The 27,645-nt window shown below is 54.0% G+C and overlaps 1 protein-coding gene across 1 annotated transcript; it reads left to right on the forward strand.

The window, feature by feature from the left end:
- Positions 1–26,813, forward strand: LOC104671534 (rootletin-like). The gene is given in 19 exon segments (XM_030942314.1): positions 1–223; positions 810–945; positions 2,459–2,613; positions 6,195–6,380; positions 6,473–6,556; positions 6,635–6,696; positions 6,777–6,942; positions 7,767–7,873; positions 12,781–13,017; positions 13,787–13,883; positions 14,082–14,162; positions 15,064–15,297; positions 16,190–16,251; positions 21,716–21,898; positions 23,373–23,466; positions 23,468–23,518; positions 24,160–24,205; positions 24,208–24,668; positions 26,667–26,813. Coding segments are annotated over 19 exon segments (2,649 nt in total). The 5' UTR covers positions 1–163.
- Positions 26,814–27,645: the final 832 nt, after the last annotated feature.

The following is a 27,645-nucleotide window of genomic DNA, read 5'->3' on the forward strand; positions in this document are numbered from 1 at the left end:
CTATCCCGCTCCTCCCACCCCGGTGGTCACATGGGGGCGCCGCAGGATTTAAGCTTGATCTGCCTGGTGCTCACCACAGCAGCCTGGCTGTGGCGCCTGCTGACTGAGCTAGTCTTGGGGTCCTGGAGAAGGGGACTGGAGGGGTGCCCACAGCCTTCCCTCCATGAGCTTGGGGCTGGCGGGGGCACAGGAGGTCGAGCTGACACTAGAGACGGTTATCCAGGTGGGTCCTGGGGGCTATGCCCACCCTGTCTGGGGCAGGGTAGTGTGGACTTAGCAGGAGTGGTGAGAGGTGTGTTAGACTTGGGGGTCAAGGGGTGGGAGAGGTGTGGTGGTGGTGGGGCATAAGGGGACCCCCGCTTGCAGTTCCTGGCAAGACGGGGGGCAGAGGTACACACAGGGTGCACCTGCTGTGGCTCCCTCATCCCAGTGCCCTGCATTGGGAGAAGGGGGGTCCCTACTTCCAGATTTTGGGGTTCAGGGGACCTCTGGCATAGCCGGATCCTCATCCATCTAGGGTCGGAGCCAGATTGGAGCCCCCAACACTGGACTGCCTCAGTGGGGTTTGGGAGTTGCCCGTGGGGTTTGGTTCGCATCTCTGGCCCTGGGTGGCCTTCTTCCAGAGGCAGGGAGCGCACAAGAGGCTCCTCCCATGGTAATTTTTTGGATTCTAACTCCCAGGCTTCACTCCAGCTTGATGGGGCTCCTGGGGACCCACATCTTGGGCAGTAGGACTTTGCGGCTCTCCCCCCGAGGCCAGGGAGCCCCGGGTCCCAGGTCCCCTGAAGACCCTCTCGCTTTTCCCACAGACACTGGAGAGCAGCGTCCTGTGCCAGGAGAAGGGCTTGGGCAGGTGGGAACTGGCCCAGGACGCTCAGACCACCAGCCTGCCTGCCTGCATCAGGGAAATTGTCACCCGCAACCTCTCCCGGCCTGAGAGCCCAGGTGCCACCCCCATCCGCTCCCCTCCACAGACACCACCCACATTTTACGTCTTTGCATGTTCCTTTCCTGAGCAGTCACCATGATGATCATGACTGTAACTCGCTGTGGGGCAGGCACAACCTTATGATGGAAGAACCCATTTTACAGATGAGGAAAGAGAGGCTCAGGGATGTTATTTGCCCAGACTTATTCTGCATGTGGTGCAACTAGAAGGAAGGGCTGAGCATCCCCTCCGTGCTTGCCTGTAGCCTGCTGCAAAGATGTGAACCCCAAATCCCATATTCCCACCCGGGAAGGTGTGAGCTGGTTGAACCCAAGATATAGGGAGAGGGCAGCTCAGCTCAGACCAGGGTTTTGGAGAAGTCTGAGTGGATGGTGCTGTCCATGCATTTCCCATGTGGGCAGGAAGGCGGATGGTCCCTGCTTCTCTGAGCGGGTGGCACACATGGTGTCATTATGTGGCTTGAGGGTCTGGGAAGGACACAGTCAGTTGCAGCTGATGTGCTGGAAGCTCTCCGTGATGGCGTGTTGGTGTTCTAACCATTGTCTCTGTTCAACTGACAAGCTACAGACAGGCCCCCTCCTTGGGAGCGCCAGGGATGTTGGTGCCCTGGAGCCCCAGACAGAGAGAGACTCCGGGGGCCTTCACCCTGACACCTGGGGCGTATGTCCAGTTCTCCCAGGGTAGAAGGGAAACCCACAGGAGGTGGACAACCCCGCTTCTCCCGCTGGCCTTTCTTTCCCTCTTCTCTCTTTCTCCTCCTCCTCACAACCTGACCTACGCTATCCTGAGTCCTAGCCTTTAAAGTTCCATGAAGCTCTTCCCTCGAGCGCGGCTTTGATGCTTTTCTGGGAGGATCTGGTTACTATTCTACCTTTTTTTTTTTTTTTGAGACAGAGTCTCGCTGTGTTGCCCAGGCTGGAGTGCAGTGGTGCAATCTTGGCTCACTGCAACCTCCGCCTCCCGGGTTCAAGTGATTCTCCTGTCTCAGCCTCCCAAGTAGCTGGGACTACAGGCATGTACCACCATGCCCAACTAATTTTGTATTTTCAGTAGAGACAGGACTTCACCATGTTGGCCAGGCTAGTCTCAAACTCCTGACCTCAGGTGATCCTCCCATCTCGCCTCCCAAAGTGCTAGGATTACAGGCGTGAGTCCGCGCCCGCCCCACCTATTTTACAGATAAGTAAAACAGGCCCCAGAGAAGAATAGTAATTGGAAAAGGAGGGAGCAAGAACTCAGGGGTCTCCTGGCTCCTAGACTGAGCCTCTCTCCTGCACCTCCAAAACCTGCTGGGCCACACTTTAGCTGGAGCTGTGTTCACTTTATGTCCAGCTTTGTATCCCCTCCTTGCCTTCCTCCCCGTTCTCAGCTCTGTTTGCAGGCCTAATCCTGCAGCCATTCCCACCTGGGCTCATCCCAGGGGCCTGGATGGTTTTCTTGCCCTCCCCATGGCGGGAGGATGTCCCACTGGACCCAGAAGCCAACCATGTGCCCACTGTCCCTTGCCAGCCCCACTGCCAGCCACGGAGATGGCATCGCTGCTGTCACTGCAGGAGGAGAACCAGCTGCTGCAGCAGGAGCTGTTCCGCGTGGAGGACCTGCTGGCCCAGAGCCGTGCCGAGCGCGATGAACTCGCCATTAAGTACAAAGCGGTCAGCGAGAGGGTGGGTGCCGCCCAGGTGGTGGGCTAGGCCAGGGCTCCCCTGGTTTGAGGGCATGGAGGCATCTAGACCAGGCCCACACATGGGGCAAAAGATGGGCCCTGGTGTCAGGTTGGCCTGGGCTTGGATTGAGGCTCTGCTACCTTGAGTGGCGTTGAACAAATCACTACATTCTTCAAGCCTGTTTTCTGTAGTGGGGATTGTAATGGGATGTGGAGTTGTGTGAATAATAGGAAATAATAGAATAAAGTGCCTGGCATAGGGGCATTTTGTTCCCATCTGTCCCAGGCCTGTTAGGGGTGCGGTACACAGAGAGCGAGATCCCTAGAGATTCCTGCCCCTTGAGTTTCTGGGCATCTCCCTGTGCTACCATTGCCACGGGCCTTGGGGCTGAGGCGGTGGCTGGATGCTGGCTCGAGGCTGGTGTGGGCATCTGCGGTGTTCTGCAGGCCATCTAGGGTAGCCACAAGACCTGCTGCCACTGCCTATTGGAATGGGTTCCAGGCAGGGAAGGAAGGAGAAGCAGGCCTGTCTTCATGTCCAGGCAGGTTTCACATCACCCGTGCTGCAGGCTTGTGGGGGTCCCACGGCCTGGGGCGGGAGCTGGGTGTGAGCCGGTGCCAGGGGTGCGGGATGCTCTTGATGCACTGTCTGCTTTGGGCCTCCAGGTGGCCAGGAGGTGACCCTGGGAAGTTGGTGGTGGCTGAAGATTGGTAAGGGAGTTGCAAGTGGGACCGAGTGTATGTGTGCAGATGGGAGGCATGCAGGTGGCAATAACGTATTAATAGTAGCTACTGTTTATTGAGTGCCTACTGTGTGCCAGGTACGTGCTGAGTGTTTCACATTTAATACACCAAGTTCGGGACCATTATGATCCCATTTAACAAAGGAGAAAACAGAAGCTCAGGGAGGGGAAGCACCATGCTGGGGGCACACAGCCAGTTAAGGCTAGACACCAGGTCTTCCAACTTGCAGCCCTGGGGCTCTGTTTGGTTTCTAGACTAACCCAGTCTAGAACCAAAGTTCTGAAGTTTTGTTTCCTACGTACGGGAAGAGACACTGGGCTAGGGATTTCAGGGCACAGTTGGCCCCCACAAAGTTGGAAGGGACCCAGAGAGGCAGGGGCTGGTCCAGGGTCCCCTGTGTGGTAGTGGCAGAGCTAGGGTTGGCGTGGGACCCCTGAGCTGGGCTTGTCCAGGCTGGAGCCTGCACTGGGGGAGGGTGTGTGTTCCTGTGTGTGACTGTGGGGCGTGTCCGTGTCCTGGGATTTGTCTGGCTGGACAAACCCCCGACGAGTTGGGACTTGTAGAGGAGCCGGGTAGGTGTCCCACAGTGGCCCCTAGCATCAGGACAGTGGAGAGCTAGTTTTCCCAGGGTCTGCAGCGGGTGTGTAGGGCATGCTGGCCCCAGTCTTGCCTTGTCAGTGGTAATGGGGCTCTGAGCCAGCCCTCCCTTTCCTTTTGGCCCATGCATGGCACAGTGCCACACTCCCAGGGCCTGCCTCTTAAATGCCACCTTCTGAAGCTAGCCCTGCCCCCAGCTGGCAAGGAAGGGAAGAGGTGGGAGTTGACAGGTTCCTCCTCTGCTGGGACACAGCAGCTGGGGCTGGAATTGTAGCACAGGTGGTCTGGGTTAGTGTGGAAAGCTCCCTCCTGTGGCTAAGGGGGCCCCAAATGGCACGCAGAGGGCGCCCACTGCTTCAGTTGTCCTCTATCCACCATGGTTTAAATGAGGCCCCACCTGGAGGGAGAGGCGGAACAGGAATGACCTTAAAGGCCCTTCCTGGAGGGTGGGTCTCCAGAGAACTTCAGAGCCTGGAGATCACCTTATCACAGATAGGAAAAGTCCGTCCTGGAGAGGGGGCATGATAGGCCCAAGGTCAGTGGTGGTGCTGGGATGAGACCCTTGGTCCAGGGCTCTGCAGTTGGGCAACATTCTTTCCCTGCCACCCCCTTGTCCCCATGGCCACAGGTGGCAAGTGCCTGCCCCTGCGGCCCTCCCTGGCATGGTGGGCTGGGTTGGGGGCAGTCAGCGAGATTGTTGTGATCTTTCCAAACCTGCAGCACCCCTGGCATGGGGAGTGGAGGGAGGGTCAGGTCTGTGTCCTATTGACTGCATGTCCTGCAGGGAAACTGAGGAACTCCCAGAGGCCACCTCCCGGCCAAGAGAGAGGACCTCAGGCCCCCTATGGGGGTCCCCCCTTCTTGCTGTCCCTGAGAAGCAGGTGTAGGCGCAGCTGAGAATGGAAAGGAGGGAGTGGCCACACCTCCCTTGGCTCCAGAGGACAGACCCCCTGGGCTCCCTCGTGTCCATAGCAACCTGGAAAGAGTAAATTGAGTGGCGGTCCGAGGGCAGCGGTTGCTAGGGGAGACAGTCAACTCCTTTCATCTCTGGCTTAGTGGCAGCCTCCTTCCCTTTTGAATTGCAAGTAAAATTGAAAGGCTGTTTTGTGCGGGGTGAAATTTGTGGAAAGGGGTGAGGTGTGGCCGAGAGGGTCCTGGCTCTGGTTCTGAGCATTGGAGAAAGGGGAGGAGAAGCCGGCAACGGCCTGAACCCCTCTGTGTCCCAGAGGCAAACAGTACCTGCTTCACACCTGCCGTTGCCCAGGCTGGATTGCAGTGGCGTTATCTCGGCTCACTGCAACCTCCGCCTCCCAGATTCAAGGGATTCTCCTGCCTCAGCCTCCTGAGTAACTGGGATTACAGGTGCATGTCACCACACCTGGCTAATTTTTGTATTTTTAGTAGAGACGGGGTTTCATCATGTTGTCCAGGCTGGTCTTGAACCCCTGACTTCAAGTGATCCACCCACCTTGGCCTCCCAAAGTGCTGGGATTACAGGCGTGAGCCACTGCACCCAGCCAGAAGGTGGCATTAATATACAGGCGCTGTATAGGGCAACATCTGTGCGCATCTCTTACAAATCTTAATGCTGTATATTTGAGGGGGTTCATTCGTGTCCCCCTGGGGATGTTTGAGGTTGCCTGTATGTGTTATTGTGTGCATATCTTTAAGCTCACATATGCATAGGTGGATTGACACCTCTGTTTTGAATATATTCCCATGAGCTCATGCCATTAATTCACCATCACAGCAAATATTTTACTGAGTGTGAGCCATGCCGTACCACAGCCACCATTCTAGTACTAAGATACACTGAGGTGCAAAAAATCCAGGCTTTCCTGAGCTCACATTGGGGTGGGGGCGTGGTGGGGAGACACAGGCATCAATGTAATAAACAGAAACCACGACAGGGCTGAGTGTTCCGGAGGAGAGGCACCTGGTGTACTGAGGCCCCTGAGGTTGATCCCAGGTGCACCTTTGAGCTTTGCCTGCATGGTTTCGGTTTGTGGGCTCACCTGCATGTGTCCATGCATGCCCCATCTGCATGTCTGTGCATGGCTGCATCACCCCCTGCACATGTGCACTGCCCCTGGGCTTGCCCACATATGCCTGCTCCCCAGGGTGCCAGACTATCAGCCTATAAGGTATTGTGGGTCTGGGCCCAGCCTGGTGTCCCCTACAGAGGCCTGAGCCTGCCTTCGCAGGAGGCCCAGGACTCTCACCCACGGCCCTTCCCTGCAGCTGGAGCAGACTCTGCGGCTGGAGTCTGGGGAGCTGGAGATGCAGGAGCCCAGGAGGCTGGTACGGCAGACTGTGGAGTTGCGGAGGCAGCTGCAGGAGGAGCAGGCCTCCTACCGACGCAAGCTGCAGGCCTACCAGGAGGGCCAGCAGCGGCAGGCCCAGCTTGTTCAGCGGCTGCAGGGCAAGGTCAGGGCCACCCACTTCTGCTCCTGCCCTCCCACGTGTTCACTTTGCCCTGCCCCAACCCCTGGAGCTCACCATCAGCTCCCCATCCCCAGATTCTCCAGTACAAGAAGAGGTGCTCGGAGCTGGAGCAGCAGCTGCTGGAGAGATCTGGAGAGCTGGAGCAGCAGCGACTGAGGGTGGGTGCCAGGGTGGGGCAGGGGCAGGCCCTGCCCTCTACCTGCCCAGCCTGATGCTTTAACTTTTCTCCCACCCAGGACACAGAACACAGCCAAGACCTGGAGAGCGCCCTCATTCGGCTGGAGGAGGAGCAGCAGAGGTGAGGGCGCAGCAGGGAGGGCCAGGGCTGGCAGGATGGCCCCTGGGCGAGTGCCTGCTGATCCCCTGTGCCCCATTCAGGAGTGCCAGTCTGGCCCAGGTGAATGCCATGCTCTGAGAACAGCTTGACCAGGCAGGCTCAGCCAACCAGGCTCTGAGTGAGGACATACGAAAGGTGACCAGCGACTGGGCACGCAGCCGCAAGGAGCTGGAGCAGCGGGAGGCAGCATGGAGGCGTGAGGAGGAGGTGGGCATGGGGGTGCAGGGAGGCCAGCTTGACCCAAGGGGAAGGTGCACTGCAAAGGAGGGAGGATTCAGAAGCCTGGAGAGGGAGAGGGAGCACTGTCCAAGGGAGCATGTTAGCAGAAGTAAATAGCCATCATCACAATAGCTGGTCTTTATCAATGCATAGCATGTACCATGTGCCCAATGTGCATTGACCTTTATTCCTCGTAATAACAGCATGTGGTAGGTGCTATCATTCTCTTGATTTTAAAGAGAGGTTAAAGCCGGTTGCTGTGGCTCACACCTATAATCCCAGCACTTTGAGAGGCTGAGGCAGGTGGATCACCTGAGGTCAGGAGTTCGAGACCAGTCTGGCCAACATGGTGAAACCCCATCTCTACTAAAAATACAAAAAATAGCCGGGCTTGGTGGCACACACCTGTAATCCTAGCTATTCAGGAGGCTAAGAGATCGTGCCACTGCACTGCATCCTGGGCAACAGAGCAAGACTCTGTCTCGAAATAAATAAAGACAGGTTAAGTAACCTGCCCACAGTCATGCAACTGGCAGCTGGGAGGCAAAGCTAGGTCCCTTGCATTTTTTCCCTTCCTTGCTGCCTGTTGCAGCCAAAAGAGGACTTGAAAGCCAGGTCCCTGTGCAGGAGGGAGCCATGAGGCTTGGGAGGCTGAGCGTGGCTGCTGGGGCCCAACTCTGTGCACAGGCCCACAGGAAGACCCGCTCCCTTGAACGGTGGCGCCTCCTGGAATGGTCGGAGATGGGGGAAGCTGGGGGAGGTGGTAAACCTGCTCTCACCCCAACCCTTCCCTCGGCATGTCTTCCCTCCAGTCTTTCAACGCCTACTTCAGCAACGAGCACAGTCGCCTGCTCCTCCTCTGGAGGCAGGTAGTGGGGTTCCGGCGGCTGGTCAGAGAGGTGAAGATGTTCACTGAGAGGTGAGGCCTGGCCGGGGCCGGGGCAGCAGCTGAGAGCCAGCCCTGCTCTTTACATCCAACTCAACTCAGTTGAATTTCAGTTCAACTCAGTGCACCTACTGTGCACAAGGGCGTGTGAGGATACAGAGGCAACTTGTAATAACCATTACCAGGGTCATGGCAGTCAGCATTTATTAGATGTTTACTTTGAGCTAGATTCTTTGTATATTTCATTTCAACGAATATCCATAGCTTCCCTGTGAAGTAGGAACTGTGTTCATTCCCATTTTACACATGAGGACATTGAAGCACAGAGAGGTTGAGTGATCTTCCTGAGGTCACACAGTAGTACCTAAGTGGCTGAGTCAGAGTTTGAAGTTCCTGATTTTTCTTTTTTTGAGAAGGAATCTCGCTCTGTCACCAGGCTGGAGTGCAGTGGCACGATCTTGGATCACTGCAACCTCTTACCTCCTGGGTTCAAGGAATTCTCCTGCCTCAGCCTCCTGAGTTGCTGGGATAACGGGCATGCCGCCACGCCTGGCTGATTTTTTTTTTGTCTTTTAGTAGAGATGGGGTTTCACCATGTTGCCCAGGCTGGTCTCGAACTCCTGAGCTCAGGCAATCCGCCAGCCTCAGCCTCCCAAAGTGCTGGGATTATAGGCATGAGCCACCGCACCAGGCCGAAGTTCCTGATTTTAATCCACTAGAATATTCAGCTTTGCTACCAAGGACCTCACAGCCTCTAGGGATGAAGAGACGTAGATCCCCAGAATTCTAGACTAAGGAGGCGAGTGGTCAGTGATATGTACATGGGACAGAGGGAATGTCCTGGAGGCTCAGAAGGATGGGAGGGGTGGGGAGGTCAGAAAAACCGCTTTGTGGAGATGGAATTTGCTCAGAGCCTCAAGGAATGGGTAGGGTTGAAGCAGAGCAGCGGGCACTCCAAGCAGAAGCAAGGCAGGAGCAAAGGCAGGGAGGTGGGAGCCCATGGCAGCCAGGGGGGTTGCAACGAAGCACTGGTACAGGGAAAGGAGAGCCTGCCTCAGCAGGGAGGCTTGGGCCTGCCTGATGTTTGAAGAGGGGCGTCTGATCGGTGTGAGCAGTCAGCTCAATAGTAGTGTCGGGGAGGCTGTGGAGAGAGCCCCAAGGCAGGGGACCAAGGTGTTTCATTTAGTGCATTAAAAACATTTTAGTTAGTAATCTTTTCTTTTCTTTATGCCTCCTGGTCTCAAGCAGTCCTCCTACCTCAGATCCTGTGCAGTTGGGACCACAGGTGCATGCCACCAGGCTTGCTGATTTTTTTATTTCTTGTAGAGTTGAGGTCTCACTTTGTTGCCCAGGCTGGTCTTGAACTCCTGAGCCCAAGTGATCCTCCTGCCTTGACCTCCTTTGGTGCTGGGATTACACACACCTGGTTTAATAATCTTTTCTTAATATCATCAAATAGCCAGTGTCTAGATTTTCCATATGTCTCATAAATGTCACAGATAGGCCAGGTGCAGTGGCTCATGCCTATAATCTCAGTACTTCGGGAGGCCGAGGCAGGCGGATCACCTGAAGTCAGGAATTCGAGACCAGCCTGGCCAACATGGTGAAACCCCCATCTCTACTAAAAATACAAAAATTATCCAGGCGTGGTGACACAAGCCTGTAATCCCAGCTACTGGGGAGGCTGAGGCACCAGACTCGCTTGAACCCAGGAGGCAGAGGTTTCAGTGAGCTGAGATGACACCACTGCACTCCAGCCTGGGTGACAAAGTGAAACTCTGTCTCAAAAAAAAAAAAAAAAAAAAAAAATTCACAGATAGTCTTGCTTTAGTGTTTTCTTGACAATTTGTTTGAATCCAGATCCATAGACATTCACAAAATGTGAGTGGTTGCTTTGTCTTTGTTTTTGTTTTGAGATGGAGTCTCGCTTGTTGCCCAGGCTGCAGTGCAGTGGCGCCATCTTGGCTCACTACAACCTCCGCCTCCTGGGTTCGGCAATTCTATGGCTGCAGCCTCCTGAGTAGCTGGGATTACAGGCGTGTGCCACCACGCCCAGCTAACTTTTGTATTTTTAGTAGAGATGGGGGCTTCACCATTTTGGCCAGGCTGGTCTTGACCTCAGGTGATTCACCTACCTTGGTCTGCCAAAGAGCTGGGATTACAAGACCGAGCTACTGTGCCTGGCCCCTGCTTTGTCTTTTAAGTTCCTTTTAACTAACTTGTTCAGGAAACTGGGCCAATTGTCCTTGGAGATTCTCATGGTCTGGATTTTGCTGGTTGCATCCTTATGGTGTCAATTAACATGGTTCTTTATCCCATGTATTTCCTGTAAATTGGATGTTGGATCTAAAGCTAGGTCAGATTCAGGTTCTTCTGCTTGCTTTTCTTTCTTTCTTTCTTTTTTTTTTTTAAATCAAGACTCCATAAGTAGAATGTATTCTTCCATCGGGATGTCCCTACGCCTGGTGTCTCTCTTTTCGAGATCCAACCCACTCATCAGAGGCTGCAAAACTATGAGCTTCTCATTTAGTCACTCCTTTGTATATTAATTAGAATTCTGGAATGAGGCACTTTCCCTGCTTACTATTGGATAACCAGTGGTACAGTTCATTCAGGGAAGGAAAGGAAAGGATTTAACCTGTATTACGGACTTAAAATACATTTTTTTTTTGTTTTGAGACAGTGTCTCTCTGTCGCCCAGGCTGAAGTGCGGTGGCACAATCACAACTCACGTTAGGCTTGACCTCCCAGGGTCAAGTGATCCTCCCATCTCAGCCTCCCAAGTAGCTGGGACTATAAGTGTGCACCACTATGCCCAGCTAATTTTTTTTTTTTTTTTTTTTAGAGATAGGGTCTTGCTATGTTGCCCAGGCTGGTCTCGAACTCCTGGACTCAAGCAATCCACCTGCCTCGGCTTCCTAAAGTGCTGGAATTACGGAAATGGGCCACCATGCCTGGCCTTAAAATACATTTGTCCTTTATTTTAAGGCCAGGCATGGTGGCTCATGCCTGTAATCCTAGCACTTTGGGAGGCTGAGGCAGGTGGATCACCTGAGGTCAGGAGTTCAAGACCAACCTGGCCAACATGGTGAAACCCTGTCTCTACTAAAAATACAAAAATTAGCTGGATGTGGTGACGTATGTCTGTAATTCCAGCTACTTGGGAGGCTGAAGCAGGAGAATCACTTAAACCAGGGAGGCAGAGGTTGCAGTGAGCCAGGATCACACCACTGTACTTCAGCCTAGACGACAGAAAGAGACTCCGTTTCAAAAAAAACAAAAACAAAAACAAAATTTTTAAGTAGCCTTTTAATATTTTTATATTTTACTTTTGATTAAGTCACATGTTCACAAGGTTCACATTTCAAAACGGTACACAGTAAAACGGCTCCCTCTCCCCGCTGACCCCAGATGTCCCCCTTCCCTCCTTGGAGGCAAGCAGCATTATCAGCTTGTTTTTCTTTTTATATATACAACTTTTTTCTTTTTTCTTTTGGCCACCAAGTTACTATGAGACGCATTATCAGTTTCTTTTTTTTTTTTTTTTTCTCGAGATAGACCCTGTGTCTCCCAGGCTGGAGTGCAGTGGCACGATCTTGGCTCACTGCAACCTCCATCTCTCAGGTTCAAGCGATTCTCCCACCTCCACCTCCCAAGTAGCTGGGATTACAGGCATGAGCCACCACACCCAACTAATTTTTGTATTTTTAGTAGAAGCGGCGTTTCGCCATGTTGGCCAGACTGGTCTCGAACTCCTGACCTCAGGTGATCCTCCCACCTCGGCCTCCCAAAGTGCTGGGATTATAGGCGTGAGCCACCGCGCCTGGCCTATCAGTTTCTTAAGTGACCTTCCAAGGTTATCTTATATAATCAAATAAAGCAGATCACACACACACACACACACACACACGCACGCACACTTTTTTGTATATGCGCCTGGTAAAATTTCATCTTCACAGTTCTTGAAGACGCTTTCCTCACCTACCAGTTTTAACTGGGATGTGACTCTGTGTCAGACCAGGAGGAACTTTTTCACTGGTTTTCTTTGACCACAGAGTGTTCCACTGAATAGATGTACCATCATGTACTTAGTAGCAGTCCCCTTTTGATAGACATTCAGGTTGTCACCAGGATTTTTTACACGAGCAATGCTGCAGTGAACCTCCTTGTCCACAAGCCATGTCCTCTGTGCTGGGGTATATCTTTGGATACGTTCTTAGAGGAGGAGCTGGTGGGAAGGTCCTATGGATGCATAGTTTTCGGAACTCTCCCCCAGTGCCCTCCCTTGTGGTTGTACGGGGAGCGCCTGTTACCCCAAGGCCCCTCCCTGTGTATTATGTGACCCTTTTTTTTTTTTTTTTTCCCCAATCTGATAGTGGACAAATGGCATCCCAGTGTAGGGTTTGTTGTTGTTGTTGTTTTCTTCCTCTTTTGTTTTTGAGATGGAGTCTCACTATGTTTCTCATGCTGGCCTCAAACTCCTGGGCTCAAGCAGTCCTGCCTCCGCTTCCCACATAGCTGAAACTGCAGGTGCATGCCACCGCACCCAGCCTAATATATTTTTATTTTTATTTATTTATTTTTTTTTTGAGACGCAGTCTTGCTGTGTTGTCCAGGCTGGAGTGCAGTGGCATGATCTCGGCTTACTGCAGTCTCCATGTCCTGGGTTCAAGCAATTCTGCCTCAGCCTCCCAAGTAGCTGGGATTACAGGCGGGTGCCACCATGCCCCACCAATTTTTGTATTTTTAGTAGCGATGGGGTTTTACTATGTTGGCCAGGCTGGTTCAAACTCCTGACCTCAGATGATCTGCCCGCCTCGGCCTCCCAAAGAAAGTGCTGGGATTACAGGTGTGAGCCACCATGCCTGGCCCCAGCATAGTTTTAATTTGTAGTTGGGAGCGAGCCCCATCCCATCGCCAGCCTGTGCTCTCTCCCCAAGGGACCTGCTGCACCTGGGAGGGGAGCTGGCCCAGACATCACGAGCTGTCCAGGAGGCAGGCCTGGGACTGAGCACGGGCCTGCGGCTGGCAGAAAGCCAGACCGAGGCAGCCCTGGAGAAGCAGGCCCTGCTGCAGGCCCAGCTGGAGGAGCAGCTGCAGGACAAGGTGCTCTGCGAGAAGGACCTGGCCCAGCAGCAGATGCAAAGCGACCTGGACAAGGCTGACCTCAGTGCCAGGTGTGTACCTGGTGGGTGCTGCACAAGGCAGGCGTCCCTGCAGAAGGTAGAACTGGAGGGTTGGGGAGAAGGGAGCTTCTGTTCACTAGGCACAGGGCCTTCCTCTGTGAGCTCAGCCACTCTTCCCAGGCACCCCACTGAGGTTCTGAAGGCACTTGCCCAGTGTATATCACAAACAGCTTAGCCTCTGATGACAGAACTTGTGGCCGGGTGTGGTGGCTCATACCTGTAATCCCAGCACTTTGGGAGGCCAAGGTGGGAGGATTACCTGAGGTCAGGAGCTCAAGACCAGCCTGCCCAACAGGCAAAACCCTGTCTCTACTAAAATACAAAAACTAGCCAGGTGTGGTGGCGCATGCCTGTAATCCCAGCTATGAGGGAGGCTGAGGCAGGAGAATCGCTTGAACCCAGAATGTAAAGGTTGCATTGAGCCAAGATCACATCACTGTATTCCAGCCTGGATGACAGAGGGAAACTCCATCTCAAAAAGAAACAAAAAAAAAAGAACTTGTGCCCCTTACTCCTGCCACCTGGACAAGTCCTCAAGTGCTTTCCCATGAGATAAAGCTGGTGGGAAGCTCATTCCTGTTTCACAGATGAGAAGTGTAAGGTCTAGAGAGGAGCCGGGACTTGCCTAAGGTCACACAGCCAGGGAGGTGGATGTTAGGGTCCCTGCCTCGGGTTTGGAGAAGCATGGTGGACACAGAGCTAGTGGATTTGAGAGGCAGGGGTGGTCCCCTATTCACCTCTGTTGCTCCCCCAACTCCAGAGTGACAGAGCTGGGCCTGGCAGTGGAGCATCTTCAGAAGCAGAATCTGGAGAAGGATCAGGTCAACAAGGACCTCACCGAGAAGCTTGAGGCCCTGGTGAGACGCAGCTGCCCCTGAGATGTGGCAGGGTGGGATGGGGTACTGGCCAGATCCATGGATGCAGGCTTAGGGCTGGGCTACCTGGGCCGCCTGGGCCACCCCCAGCATCCCACTCACACTCAGGTTCAGCCCTTACAGGTGTGCAATCTTCGTGGTAAGCACACTCACCTCCTCCATCCCATTTCTTTCTCCCAGCAGCCCTGTAGCATAATCGTCATGACACAGATGGGGAAACTGAGGCCCAAGAGGGGAAATGCTTGTCCAGTCTCAGAGCAAGTAAGCAGGAGAGTCGGGACTTGAACTCCCATCCGCGCTCTCCAGGTCCAGATGCTGCCTCTGGCAACCCAGCTATTCCCCCTCCCCCACCAGTGGGACACTCACTACCCCAGGGTACAGCCTGGTTTGGTCACCCCTCTGTGTGGGGCCTGGCCTGGGTTCTAGGTCCAGCTGTCCTCCAATTGACTGTGTGACATGGGGGCAGGACACAGCTCTTCTCTGGGCCTGGTCTGTTCAGTGAGGGCCTCGGGCCTGCTGCCCCTCGGGCCAGGTGGCTGGCCTATGGACATGGCTTCAGAGGCCACCTGGTCAGTGGTGAGCCAGGGAGGGAAGGGAAAGGGAGGTTTCAGATAAGACAGAACCTGGACCACCCTTTGTCTCCCTAACCGCACTCCAGGAATCCGTGGGGGCTACAGGAGCAGGCGGCCCTGGAGACAGAGGATGGAGAGGGGCTACAGCAGACCCTAAGGGACCTGGCACAGGTGTGAGCCCAGAGAGGCAGGAAGACAGGGCCCTGCCAGGCAATCCTGGGCTCCCCCACCACGCCTTTCGTTGACCTGGGACTGAACTGCAAATGGGTGGGGGCCTGGGGCCCAGGCTGTAGCTGCTCAGCACCCCTGCTAGCTCACCCGGCCCCTGCCCTGGGGAACCCCGTGTCAGAGGGGAGGCACGGCCCTTACGGAGCCCACCTGTGAGCAATGCCAGTGATGTCTTCGCAATAAATCGGAGGCCTCAGCGGCGAGCTGAGGACTGAGCTAGTGGAGGAGGTGAAATCAGGGAGGCTTCTTGTAGGAGGGAGCATTTGGAATGAGGCAGCCCCCAGCCTCGCCTGGGCATCTTTACCAGCTCACCCCGCGGTTCCTAACTACGGCCTCCTTCTGCCTCCCTCCCCTCCCCTCAGGTCATCCTGTGCTTTGTTGAGAGCGGCGTCCAGCTGAGCGTCTCCAAGTGTCTCCGAGCCAAGAGCCTGCGGGGGCTTTCGGGCCAGTGGACCCCGTCCCCACCGCCCACCGCGGCGCTCCTAGCCAGGCCGAGGTCGTTCGCCCCGCCGAGGCCCCTCTCCCCGGCCTGCTCAGACTCCTCCAAGCTCGCCCTAATCCACTCCGCCCTGCACAAGTGCCAGCTGCAGGTCCAGGTAGGAAGGGGCTTGAGGGTTCTGGGCGCAGCCAGAGGCCCTGGGGCGGGAGGGGGAAGGGGCCCGCGCCCTCCGGGTCGGGGCGGGGGCGGGAGCGGGGGCGGGGGCGGGTCCGGGGCCAGGGTCCTGGGGGAGGAGTCTGAGCGCCGCAGGGTGCAGCCAGAGCCCTGAGAAATAGTGTCTGAGGTTGTCATGACCCCGAAGGAGGTGGCCGAGAGCTCTGCGGTGAAGCCGAGCCCAGAAGTGGGGGTGCTTGGGCAGCTGGTGGAGGGAGGAGACTGCCGCAGTGTTAGGGTCATGGTAGAGAGGGAGACATGTCCCTTGTCATACAGAGCCAGGATTCTGGGAAAAGTTCTAGCAAGGGGAAGCAGAGCCTAGGGTGAGAGGAGCTCGGGAACTAGGGGCAGAGCCAGGGTAGGGAGGGGTCTGAGAGTGGAACCAGGATGCAAAGGGGAGGGGCCTGGGAGCCCTGGGGGTGGGGTCAGAACCCAGGAGACGAAGGGGCCTGGGGGTTTGTCTCGCATCCGGGGGAGTTTGACAGGAATTGTCCGGGACCCCAGGGAGGTGAGGGCTCAGAGGGTGGTGAGGGCACATAGTAGGGGAGCGTAAGTGTGGCTCTCAGGCCTAGGCCCCTATCCTGTCCCAGGCCAGGTCCAGGCCCTGGACCCCGCCTAGCCTAGGCCAGTGTGTATCCCTGGAACCAGAAGAGAGTAGGTGGGCTCTGGAGGCCTCCCAGGACCCCCGTAGACTCTGTGAAGAACATGGGTGGGCGCTATGAGGCAAGCCAGGTCTGGGCACCCTGCGGAAGCAGCTTAGCGACAGCGAGAGTGAGCGGTGGGCCCTAGAGGAACAACTGCAGCGCCTGCGGGAAAAGACCAACTGCGCCATGCAGGCCCAGGAGGACGCCCAGCGCGAGGTGCAGCGGCTGCGGAGTGCCAACGAGCTCCTGAGCAGGTGCCAGGGAGGTCTGAGCTGGGGGGTGCTGAAGAATAAATCAGCGTCTGGGCATAACACCAGTTGAGCCTTATGCGTGTGGTCTGCACTAATATGGTCGCCCTGAGCTGCATATGCCTATTAGCATTTTATTTATTATTTTATTATTTATTTATGAGATGGAGTCTCGTTCTGTCGCCCACACTGGAGTGCAGTGGTGCGATCTCGGCTCACTGTAAGCTCCGCCTCCCGGGTTCACCTATTATCCTGCCTTAGCCTCCCAAGTAGCTGGGACTACAGGCGCCCGCCAGCACGCCCGGCTAATTTTTTTTTTTTTTTTTTTTTTTTTTTTTTTTTTGAGACGGAGTTTCGCTCTGTCGCCCAGGCTGGAGTGCAGTGGTGTGATATCGGCTCATTGCATTCTCCGCCTCCCTTGTTTAAGCAATTCTCACCTCAGCCTCCCGAGTAGCTGGGATTACAGGTGCCCATCACCACGCCCGGCTATTTTTTTTGTATATTTAGTAGAGATGGGGTTTCACCATCTTGGCCAGGCTGATCTTGAACTCCTGACCTCGTGATCCACCCTCTTCCGTCTCCCAAAGTGCTGGGATTACAGGCATGAGCCTCCGCGCCTGGCCAACATTTATTTTTTATTATTCAGTTTTGTTTTGTTTTGTTTTGCTTTGTTTTGAGTCACACTCTTGCTCTATTTCCCAGGCTGGGGCACAATGGCTCCATCACAGCTCAATGTAGCCTGGAACTCCCAGACTCAAGCGATCCTCCCACCTCTACCTCCCAACTGTCCCTAGTTGGGGGCCAGGGCCTGGGCCTGGCCTGGGGAAGGGTAGGGGACCGATGCCTGAGAGTTAGGTTTCCACTCCCTTCCTCTGTGCCCTCACCACCCTCTGAGACCTTACCTCCCCGGGTTCCTAAGCAACTCTGATCTCATCCATGAGGATGCTAGACAAGTCCCCAACATTTCTAAATTTTTTGTAGCGATGGGGGGGGGGGTGTCACTATGTTGCCCACACTGGTCTTGAACTCTTGGCTTCAAACACTCCTCCCTCCTCAGCCTCCCAAATTGCTGGGATTACAGGCATAAGAAACTGTGCCTGGCTCTTTTAAAATTTAATTAAAAATTTTAGCCGGGCGCGGTGGCTCAAGCCTGTAATCCCAGCACTTTGGGAGGCCGAGACGGGCGGATCACGAGGTCAGGAGATCGAAACCATCCTGGCTAACACAGTGAAACCCCGTCTCTACTAAAAAAATACAAAAAACTAGCCGGACGAGGTGGCGGGCGCCTGTAGTCCCAGCTACTCGGGAGGCTGAGGCAGGAGAATGGCGTGAACCCGGGAGGCAGAGTTTGCAGTGAGCCGAGATCTGCCACTGCACTCCAGCCTGGGCGACAGAGCGAGACTCCGCCTCAAAAAAAAAAAATTTTAAAAAGTGAAAATTCAGACTGGGTGTGGTGGCTCACACCCAGCTGACTGACCAACATGGTGAAACCCTGTTTCTACTAAAAATACAAAAATTAAACAGGCATGGTGGCATGCTCCTGTAATCCCAGCTACTTGGGAGGTTGAGGTGGGAGAATCACTTGAACCCTGGAGGCGGAGGTTGGAATGAGCCAGGATCATGCCACTGCACTCCAGGTTAGGAGATGAGGAAGACTCCGTCTCAAAAAAAAAAAAAAAAGGCTGGTTGCGTTGGCTCACACCTGTAATCCCAGCACTTGGGGAGGCCGAGGTGGGCGGATCACGAGGTCAGGAGATCGAGACCATCCTGGCTAACACGGTGAAACCCCGTCTCTACCAAAAATACAAAAACAAAATTAGCTGGGCATCGTGGCGATCACTTGTAGTCCCAGCTACTGGGAGGCTGAGGTGGATCAATGGTGTGAACCTGGGAGACAAAGCTTGCAGTAAGCTGAGACCACACCACTGTACTCCAGCCTGGGTGACAGGTTGAGACTCCATCTGAAAAAAAAAAAAGGAGAAAATAGAAGAAAATTCAGTTTTTTAGTTGCCCTAGCCACATTTCAAGCATTCATCAAGCATACGTGGCCATAGAACGTTCTGTCATGTCAGAGAATTCTATTGACAGCACTATTCTGGACTGTATTTCTTGGAGTTTTTTGGTTTTTTTTTTGAGACAGAGTCTTGCTGTGTTGCCCAGGCTGGAGTGCAGTGGCCGGATCTCAGCTCACTGCAAGCTCCGCCTCCCGGGTTCACGCCATTCTCCCGCCTCAGCCTCCGAGTAGCTGGGACTACAGGCGCCCGCCACCACGTCTGGCTAATTTTTTGTATTTTTAGTAGAGACGGGATTTCACCATGTTAGCCAGGATGGTCTTGATCTCCTGACCTCGTGATCCACCCGCCTCGGCCTCCCAAAGTGCTGGGATTACAGGCTTGAGCCACCGTGCCCGGCCTTCTTGGAGTTTTTTAATTTAATTTTTATTTTTTATTATTTTTATTTTAGAAGTGGGGTCTTACTGTGTTGCTCAGGATGGTCTCAAACTTCTGGCCTCAAGCGATTACACTGCCTCAGCCTCCCCAAATGCTGATATTACAGGCATAAGCCACCATGCCTGGCCTTGAAGATTTTTTTTTCTTTTAATTTGAGACAGGGTCTTGTTCTGTCACCCAGGCTGGAGTGCAGTGGTGTGATCTCACTTCACTGCAACCTCCACCTCCTAGGCCTAAGTGATCCTCCCACCTCAGCCTCCTGAGTAGCTGGGACTACAGGCACACACCACCATGCCTGGCTAATTTTTCTGTTTTTTGCAGAGATGGGGTTTTGACATGTTGCCCAGGCTGATCTCTAACTCTTGAGCTGAAATGATCCATGCATCTCGGCCTCCCAAAATACTGGGATTGTAGGTGTGAGCCATCACGCCAGGCACCTTGAAGATTTTTAAGACAAGAAATTATCCACTTCTTTTTTTTTTTTTTTCCGCACTCTTATTGCCCATGGCACGATCTTGGCTCACTGCAACCTCCACCTCCCGGGTTCAAGTGATTCTCTTGCCTCAGCCTCCCTGGTAGCTGGGATTACAGGTGCCCGCCACCATGCCTGGCTAATTTTTATATTTTTAGTACAGATGGGGTTCTACCATGTTGGTTAGGCTGGTGTCGAACTCCTGACCTCAGGTGATTCACCCACCTTGGTCTCCCAAAGTGCTGGATTACAGGCATGAGCCACCATTCTTGGCACCTTGAAGATTTTTAAGACAAGAAATTATCCACTTAGCTGCCAGGTTGTTTTTGATATTTTGTTGTTTGGTTTTCCTCTTTCATAAATGTAACGATCTTATGAAAAGTTTGAAAAATAGAAATAAAAAGACAGGGCCTTCTCACAGCCTCATCTGCCCATCCTAACTCATTTAGGGCACTGGTTTTCCTTCCCATTGTGTTTCCTGGCAGTGAGATAGCAAACGTTTCCTCCACACCTACCGTGTGCCAGGCTCTTGGCCGAGTGTTTTTATGTACTCTGTCATTTAGTCTTCCTGTCAAACTCATGCAATTCGGAACTCTGTTGTAACCTTGAGAGACTCGCTCAGACTCGTACACCGTGTGTGGCTGGGGGTGGCAGGGTGGGAATTCAGGTCCATCTGAGAGTAAACTGAGGCTTTCCATGCCTGGAAAGGAGAAGGTCTTTTTAAGTAGTTGTGTTCACAGCAAGCGTCCCATTTCACATTCTGCGAAATGTAGAGATGGGGGTCTCACTGTGTTGCCCATGCTGGTCTTGAACTCCTAGTTTCAAACACTCCTCCCACCTCAGCCTCCCAAATTGCTGGGATTACAGGCATAAACCACTGTCCCTGGCTGTATTAAAATTTAATTAAAAGTTTTAAAAAGGGAAAATTCAGGCTGGGTGTGTTTTACTTAACAGCACATTGTCAACTGGGCACGGTGGCTCACGCCTATAATCCCAGCATTTTGAGAGGTCAAGGCGAATGGATCACTGGAGGTCAAGAGTTTGAGACCACCCTGGCCAACATGACAAAACCCCATCTCTATTAAAGATAAAAGAAATGGGCTGGGCATAGTGGCTCACGCCTGTAATCTCAGCACTTTGGGAGGCCAAGGCGGGAAGACCACCTGAGATCAGGAGTTTGAGACCAGCCTGACCAACATGGAGAAACCCTGTGTCTACTAAAAATACAAAATTAGCCGTCAGTGGTGGCACATGCCTGTAATCCCAGCTACTTGGGAGGCTGAGGCAGGAGAATCGCTTGAACCGGGGAGGCAGAGTTTGTGGTGAACCGAGATCATGCCATTGCACTCCAGTCCGGGCAACAACAGTGAAAGTCTGTGTCAAAAAAATATATAAATAAAAATAAAAGTAAAAAATAAATTAGGGCCGGGTGTGGTGACTTATGCCTGTCTTCCCAGCACTTTGAGAGGCTGAGGTGGGCAGATCACCTCAAGTCAGGAGTTTGAGACCATTCTGGTCAACATGGTGAAACCCCGCTTCTAAGTAAAAATACAAAAATTAGCTGGGCGTGGTGATAGGCGCCTATAATCCCAGCTACTTGGGAGGCTGAGGCTGGAGAATCGCTTGAAGTCTGGAGGTAGACGTTGCAGCAAGCCGAGATCATGTCACTGCACTCCAGCCTGGACGACAGTGAGACTCCGTCTAAAAAAAAAAAAAATTGCTGGACACGGTGCCTTGCACCTGTAATCCCAGCAGCACTTTGGGAGGTGGGCGGATCACAAAGTCAGATTGAGACCATACTGGCTAACACGGTGAAACCCTGTCTCTACCAAAAATACAAAAAATTAGCTGGGTGTGGTTGCAGGTGACTGTAGTCCCAGCTACTCAGGAGACTGAGGCAGGAGAATGGTGTGAACCTGGGAGGCGGAGCTTGCAATGAGGGGAGATCACGCCACTGCACTCCAGCCTGGGTGACAGAGTGAGACTCCATCTCGGGAAATTAAAAAAAAAAAAATCATGTCGTGAAGTTTTTTGCACCTACTGCCAGTGAGGAAAGTGGCAGTTCACAGCAAGTCTTTGGGGTCCCAGTTGCTGCCTTCTCCTCCTTCCCCTGCTGTGGCCACCATGTGCCTATGTAGCAGGAAGCTGTGGGATCTGCAGACTCAGCTCTATCAGGCTTCCCAGAATTGAGGGGCATGGGGTGTTATAGGGGGCATTTCCTGGTCACATGGCCTAGCAGAGCTGGTGCCACAATTGCCTGTGTGTCCCAGGAGCCTAGCCTTGCCTACCTGATAGGGTGCTTGGAGATAATGCTAGCACCTCCATCCACTCCAAGTGGATGGGCTGGGGAGAAGGAAAGCCAGGTTCTTCTGCTGGAAGGTGTGAGTGAAATGAGTCAGCCATGGGCAGGGTGGTCAGGGAAGGCTTCCTGGAGGCAGGTGCCTTGGAAGATGGGAGGATGTAGCTCATGGCTAGAGGAGCAGCCAGCCACCTTCCCTGAGGGCGCAGCCCCAGCATCCCCTTTGCTCCTCCTCCCCTTGTCCTGAAGGAAGAAGAGCAACCTGTCCCACAGCCTGCAGGTGGCCCAGCAGCAGGCCGAGGAGCTGTGGCAGGAGTAGGAGAAGCTGCAGGCTGCCCAGGAGGAACTGCGGCGCCAGTGGGACCGGCTGGAGGAAGAGCAGGAGGACGCGGTGCAGGATGGTGTGCGGGTGCCGCCGGAGCTTGAGCGCAGGTGAGCAGCATCTCGCCTCCCTGCCAGGGCCCTTCAGATGTGCCTTGGGTCCCCTGTCAGTGCCCTCGGGGGGTTAGGGAGCACCCACTGGGTCCTGGGTCTCCTACCATCTGGACCCCTCTGATGCTAACCAGACCCATTTCAGGAAATTGGGGCTCACGGAGGTGTTGTCACTTACCTGGGGTCAGAGAACTAGTTAAAAGGTAGAACTTGGATGATAATAAGAACAATAATTAAAATAGCAGTAGTAATATTAACAATAGTATTTTTAAAATTTAGTTATGATCATAACAATATCCTTACTAATTTCACTAAGTGCCAGATACTGTTTTTTTTTTTTTGAGACGGAGTCTCCCTCTGTGGCCCGGGCTGGAGTGCAGTGGCCGGATCTCAGCTCACTGCAAGCTCCGCCTCCCGGGTTTACACCGTTCTCCTGCCTCAGCTTCCCGAGTAGCTGGGACTACAGGCGCCCGCCACCTCGCCCGGCTAGTTTTTTGTATTTTTTTTTAGTAGAGATGGGGTTTCACCATGTTAGCCAGGATGGTCTCGATCTCCTGACCTCGTGATCTGGCCGCCTCGGCCTCCCAAAGTGCTGGGATTACAGGCTTGAGCCACCGCGCCCGGCGCAGATACTGTTTTAAGAAATTCAGTTCTCATTCAACTCTATGATAACTCTGTGTTGTAGAAGCTGTTATCTCCATTTTGTGGATGGTAAACTGAGGCACAGAGAAGCCATGTCCCTTGCCCCAGGTCACACAGCTAGTTAGCAGAAGAGCCAGGATTTGAACCCAGGCATTCTGCCTTCAGAGTTAACCTCTTCCCCACTGCACTGCTTACCTCTCTGGGACGTGATCGATGATGGTGTTTAGTAGACTGTGGTGGTGCATGTTATTCTTGTTTCTGAAGGCCCTTGGGGAGATGTGTCAGGAACCATTTTAAGCACATGTGAAGTCTGTATCCTTAAAACAGGCCAGGCACGGTCGCTCATGCCAGTAATCCCAGCAATTTGGGAGGCTGAGGCAGGGGAATCGCCTGAGGTCAGGAGTTCGAGACCAGCCCGACCAACATGGGGAAACCCCGTCTCCACTTAAACTACAAAATTAGCCAGGCATGGTGGTGGGTACCTGTAATCCCAGCTACTCAGGAGGCTGAGGCAGGAGAATTGCTTGAGCCTGGGAGGCAGAGGTTGCAGTGAGCTGAGATCACACCACTGTACTCCAGCCTGGGTGAGACAGAGCGAGACTCTGTCTCAAAAAAACAATGTCACAAGGCAAGTGTTACCTCATTTTGCCGATGTGAAAACGGAGGCCAGGGTCATGCAGCTAAGTGTAGTGGGCTTGGGTGCCCTGTGGGCCAGGCTCTTTCTCTCCAAACTCCTGCCTCAGGCCTGGTCCCTGGCCCAGCATCTCGCTGGCTACAGGAGGTTCAGGACAGGAAAGTGAGATGGGCCACCCGCCCGCCCTCTGTCCCGCAGCCATAGACAACTAGAGCAGCTGGAAGGGAAGCGCTCAGTCCTGGCCAAGGAGCTGGTGGAGGTGAGGGAGGCGCTGAGCCACGCCACGCTGCAGCAGGGACATGCTGCAGGCCGAGAAGGCCGAGGTGGCCGAGGCACTGACCAAGGTGGGTCCCTGTTTGCTGCACAACCACAAACTTACCTCTGACCCCCAGCCCCAAGACTTCTCGCTCTGGCACGGGCTGGTCCCAGTGTCAGGCGGATCTCTGAGCCTGCACAGACTGACCCCTCCTTCTGGATACAGGCTGATCTTTGTCGCAGGCCACAGACCTCTGGACCTCTGGTCCCAGGTATAAGTGGACTGACCTCTCTTTATGGCCATATCCCTGCTCTTGTGGATGCTCCTGGGGACAGTGCCTATAGCTCAGGGTCATCCAGTGCCTGAGACTCAGCTCCTGGGGCCTGAGAGTTGGGGCTACAGCCCAGAGACTCCTTGGCGGGAGGCCGGCCCTGTCCGCTGCAGCCTGGGCTCTGAGCAGTGCTATAGACCCTACTCAGGGATCCTCTGAACTCTGGTCCTGCCCTGCAGCTTGAGCTATTTTTGCACAGCTCTGTGGTGCGTGGATTTTAAATGGCTCCATAAGCAGCAGGCTTTCTGCAGTGATTTTTTTTCCATCTCACGCTGTGTCCCCTCCTTGTTTCACCTCCCCTGTCTCTGAGGGTCCATCTCTCTGGGTCTCTTCTTGTCTCTCCTCACCTCCTCCCAACCTTTCTGCCTTTCCTCATCTCTGAGGGCCTGACTCTGCAGGCTGAGGCTGGCTGCATGGAGCTCGAGCTCTCCATGACCAAGCTGAGGGAGAGGAGGCCTCTCTGCAGGACTCCCCGTCCAAGCTGAGCGCCCTCAACGAGAGCCTTGCTCAGGACAAGCTGGATCTGAACCGCCTTGTCGCCCAGGTACGCTGTGCACCTGCAGGCCCACCTGCCTTGCCCAGTGTCAGTGAGGCACCCCGGGCCCAGCCCTGTACCTGTCTTGACCCGTGCCTCCCTTTCTGTCTCTGGTTCTCTGTCTGTCTCCGTCTGTCTGTCTATCCTCTCTCGGTGTCAGAGCACAGAAGCTCCATGGGCCCTCATCTCCCCTTCCCCAGTGTCCCACACACCCAAAGGCACTGCCCTTCATTCCCTGGGAGCCTCCCCTGGGATATTGTGGCTGGTGGGTGGGTGGATGAGGCCTCCTGGTCCTGGGAGGAATGCCCTGCTTATGAGGCCCCATTTGTACCCGGCCCACAGCTGGAGGACGACAAAGCCGCCCTGCAGGGTGTGTGTGTGTGTGTGTTTGAGACAGAGTCTTGCTCTGTTGCCCAGGCTGGAGTGCAGTGGCATGATCTGGGCTCACTACAACCTCTGCCTCCATGGTTTAAGCTGTTCTCCTGCCTCAGCGTCCCAAGTAGTAGGGACTACAGGCGTGCACTACCATGTCTGGCTAATTTTTGCATTTTTAGCAGAGACAGGGTTTCACCACATTGGCCAAGCTGATCTTGAACTCCTGGCCTCAAGTGATCCACCTGCCAAAGTGCTGGCATTATAGGCGTGCACCACCGTGCCCGGACGGGCCCTCGTTTTTGTACACACGTGCATTGCAGATCTAGAGAAGGTCATGACTTGCCCAAGTACATATAGCACATGAGGGCAGACCCTGGGCTCGAACCCAGACCTTCTGCCAGGACTGGGTTAGGCCCCAAGTTGGGGTGCTGCATGATGAACAAGCTGGGGGATGGTGGGAGTGCTGCTCAGTCTCTGGGTGGGGGCCAGCTCTCCCGGCAGCTGAGTGGGCGGGAGCAGGAGCTGGAACAGGCCCGGCGGGAGGCCCAGCATAAACGGTCCATGGATCTGTCTATATTATTTCTTACAACTGCACTTGAATCTATAATTATCTTAATTGGAGAGCCATGGGAAGTGGGATTTGGCTGCAGGGAGATGGTTCCCCCCACCCCCTGAGCCTGGGTAAGGGCTGGGGGCTCCCTGGGAATGCTGCAGAGTGGCAGTGGTTCCCAAGGGGGCTGCTCAGGATTCCAAACGTTCCACCACCTTTATGCCACCGTAAATGATTCAGGTAAATTTCTCTGGCCTGTGGGAGGAAGCAGCCCTGGCAGAGGCCTTCAGTGGCAGGTTCGCAGAGACAGGGGAGGCTGTGTGGGTCCCGTTAAGCTTCCAGGTCCCTTAAGGTGCAGGAGATAGGGGGCCATGGACTCATTAGAGAAGGCAGGGTGGGTGCCTGGGGATGGAGGGGTCAGCTACGGCAGGGCCTTGCCCATAAGGGCTGTGGCTACCCGACCAGAGGCACCTGCCCACCGAGTGTCCATGGAAATACCCTCCAAGGCAGTTCGCTGAGTGAGGGGAGGGAAAGCGTGGGTGATGAAAGGACACCTGCCTGCCTTCATTGGCCTCCTCACTTCCAGGTAGCACCTGGTCTGTCATGTACTCTGATGTCCCTGGGGGTCCCTTGTGTGAGCTGACCTTTCTGGGGTGTTTCCTAAAGGCCCAGAACAGACCGGAGGGTTAGGGGTCCTCGTTCAGCCCAGGGAGTTTTGGGACAAGCATCCCATGGTCTGCCTGGCATTCTCCAGTTTGCAGAGGGCTGAACCCTGGGCATGTCACATCCAAAGGTGGAGTGATGTCTCAGGGGTCCTGTGTGCACAGAGCCTGGCCCAGAGCCTCTCACAGCCAGTTACAGGATTTGATGCTGACACTAGGGTGGTGTTTTGCTGACACAGGAATGCAGGCTCAGGAGCTGGTGTGAAGATCCTTCTACTGGTGCCTGCTACTTGGGCATCCAGAACTAAAGCACCGAGTCCTTCTTTGTTTCAGGAATTTCCTTGATTTAACTTTTCTGATTGGTGGGAGCTTCTAACTGGAGAACCTTCCAGAAAGCACTGCCTTTGAGAAGTGGCTGGGTGGCCAAAGGACTGCCAATATTCCCACCTGCCTTCCTCTACTCTGCCATTCTGACTATAAAATCCCCCTGAAGAAACCTTTGTCAGGTCTGATGCAGGCAGAGCATGTAGGGAGGTGTTGGGAGTGGGGGCTGAGAATGGTAGAAGCTTCATCGCAGAGACAAGAGAAGAGACAGCTGAGTAAGAGACAGTGAGTCAAGGGAGCTCAGCAGATGCCAGACCCGGAGCAGATGGGAGTAGGATGGCAGAGGCCCCAGGGCTTGCAGAAATCATGGGGAAGGCACAGGTCACCCCACAGGCACGAGTGAGGGTGCTGGAATTCATTTTTACCAAACCTTACACCTGGCTTTCCTGTGAATCTCAGGGGCTACAGAGCAGCAGGCACACTGCTGGTGGGGGAGGCACGTCTGTGCAGAGGTCCACTGTGGTCTTCAGCCCAGAGCACAGACATCCCAACCAGGGCTACAGCGTGAGCACTCGAGTTTGGGGCCCAGATGGTGGGCTGGCCTGATGGAACAGGCAAGAACTGAGGAGACTCTCACCGCTACTGGAGCACCAGACTGATGGGAGACAGAAGCTGTACATGGACTGATGGGAGACAGAAATTGTTCATGGACTGATGGGAGACAGAAGCTGTGCATGGACTGATGGGAGACAGAAGCTGTGCATGGACTGATGGGAGACAGAAGCTGTGCATGAACTGATGGGAGACAGAAGCTGTGCATGGACTGATGGGAGACAGAAGCTGTGCATGGACTGATGGGAGACAGAAGCTGTGCATGGACTGATGGGAGACAGAAGCTGTGCATGGACTGATGGGAGACAGAAGCTGTGCATGGACTGATGGGAGACAGAAGCTGTGCATGGACTGATGGGAGACAGAAGCTGTGCATGGACTGATGGGCGACAGAAGCTGTGCATGGACTGATGGGAGACAAGCTGTGCATGGACTGATGGGAGACAGAAGCTGTGCATGGGCCACCACCCCTTCAGGGGCACAGTTGCCACTGGCATGCCTGAGAGTTTGTTTTCAAAAGAATGTCTTTCAGAATTTGTGATGAAGAACCCAAAAGCAAATGCGACAAAATAAAAAATAGACAAATGGGACTTCTGCACAGTGAAAGAAACTATTAAAATATCAACAGAGTAAACAGACAACCTGCAGAAGGGGAGAAAATATTTGCAAACTGCATCTGACAAAGGTCTGATTTCCAGAATCTACAAGGAACTTAAACAAATCAGCAAGCAAAAGAACCAAATAATCCCATTGAAAAGTGGGCAAAGGACATGAACAGACACTTCTCAAAAGAAGACATAAAGTTGGCCAACAAACACATGAGAAA

The sequence above is a fragment of the Rhinopithecus roxellana genome, chromosome 12 (assembly GCF_007565055.1).
Source record: "Rhinopithecus roxellana isolate Shanxi Qingling chromosome 12, ASM756505v1, whole genome shotgun sequence".
Taxonomy (NCBI): Eukaryota; Metazoa; Chordata; class Mammalia; order Primates; family Cercopithecidae; genus Rhinopithecus; species Rhinopithecus roxellana.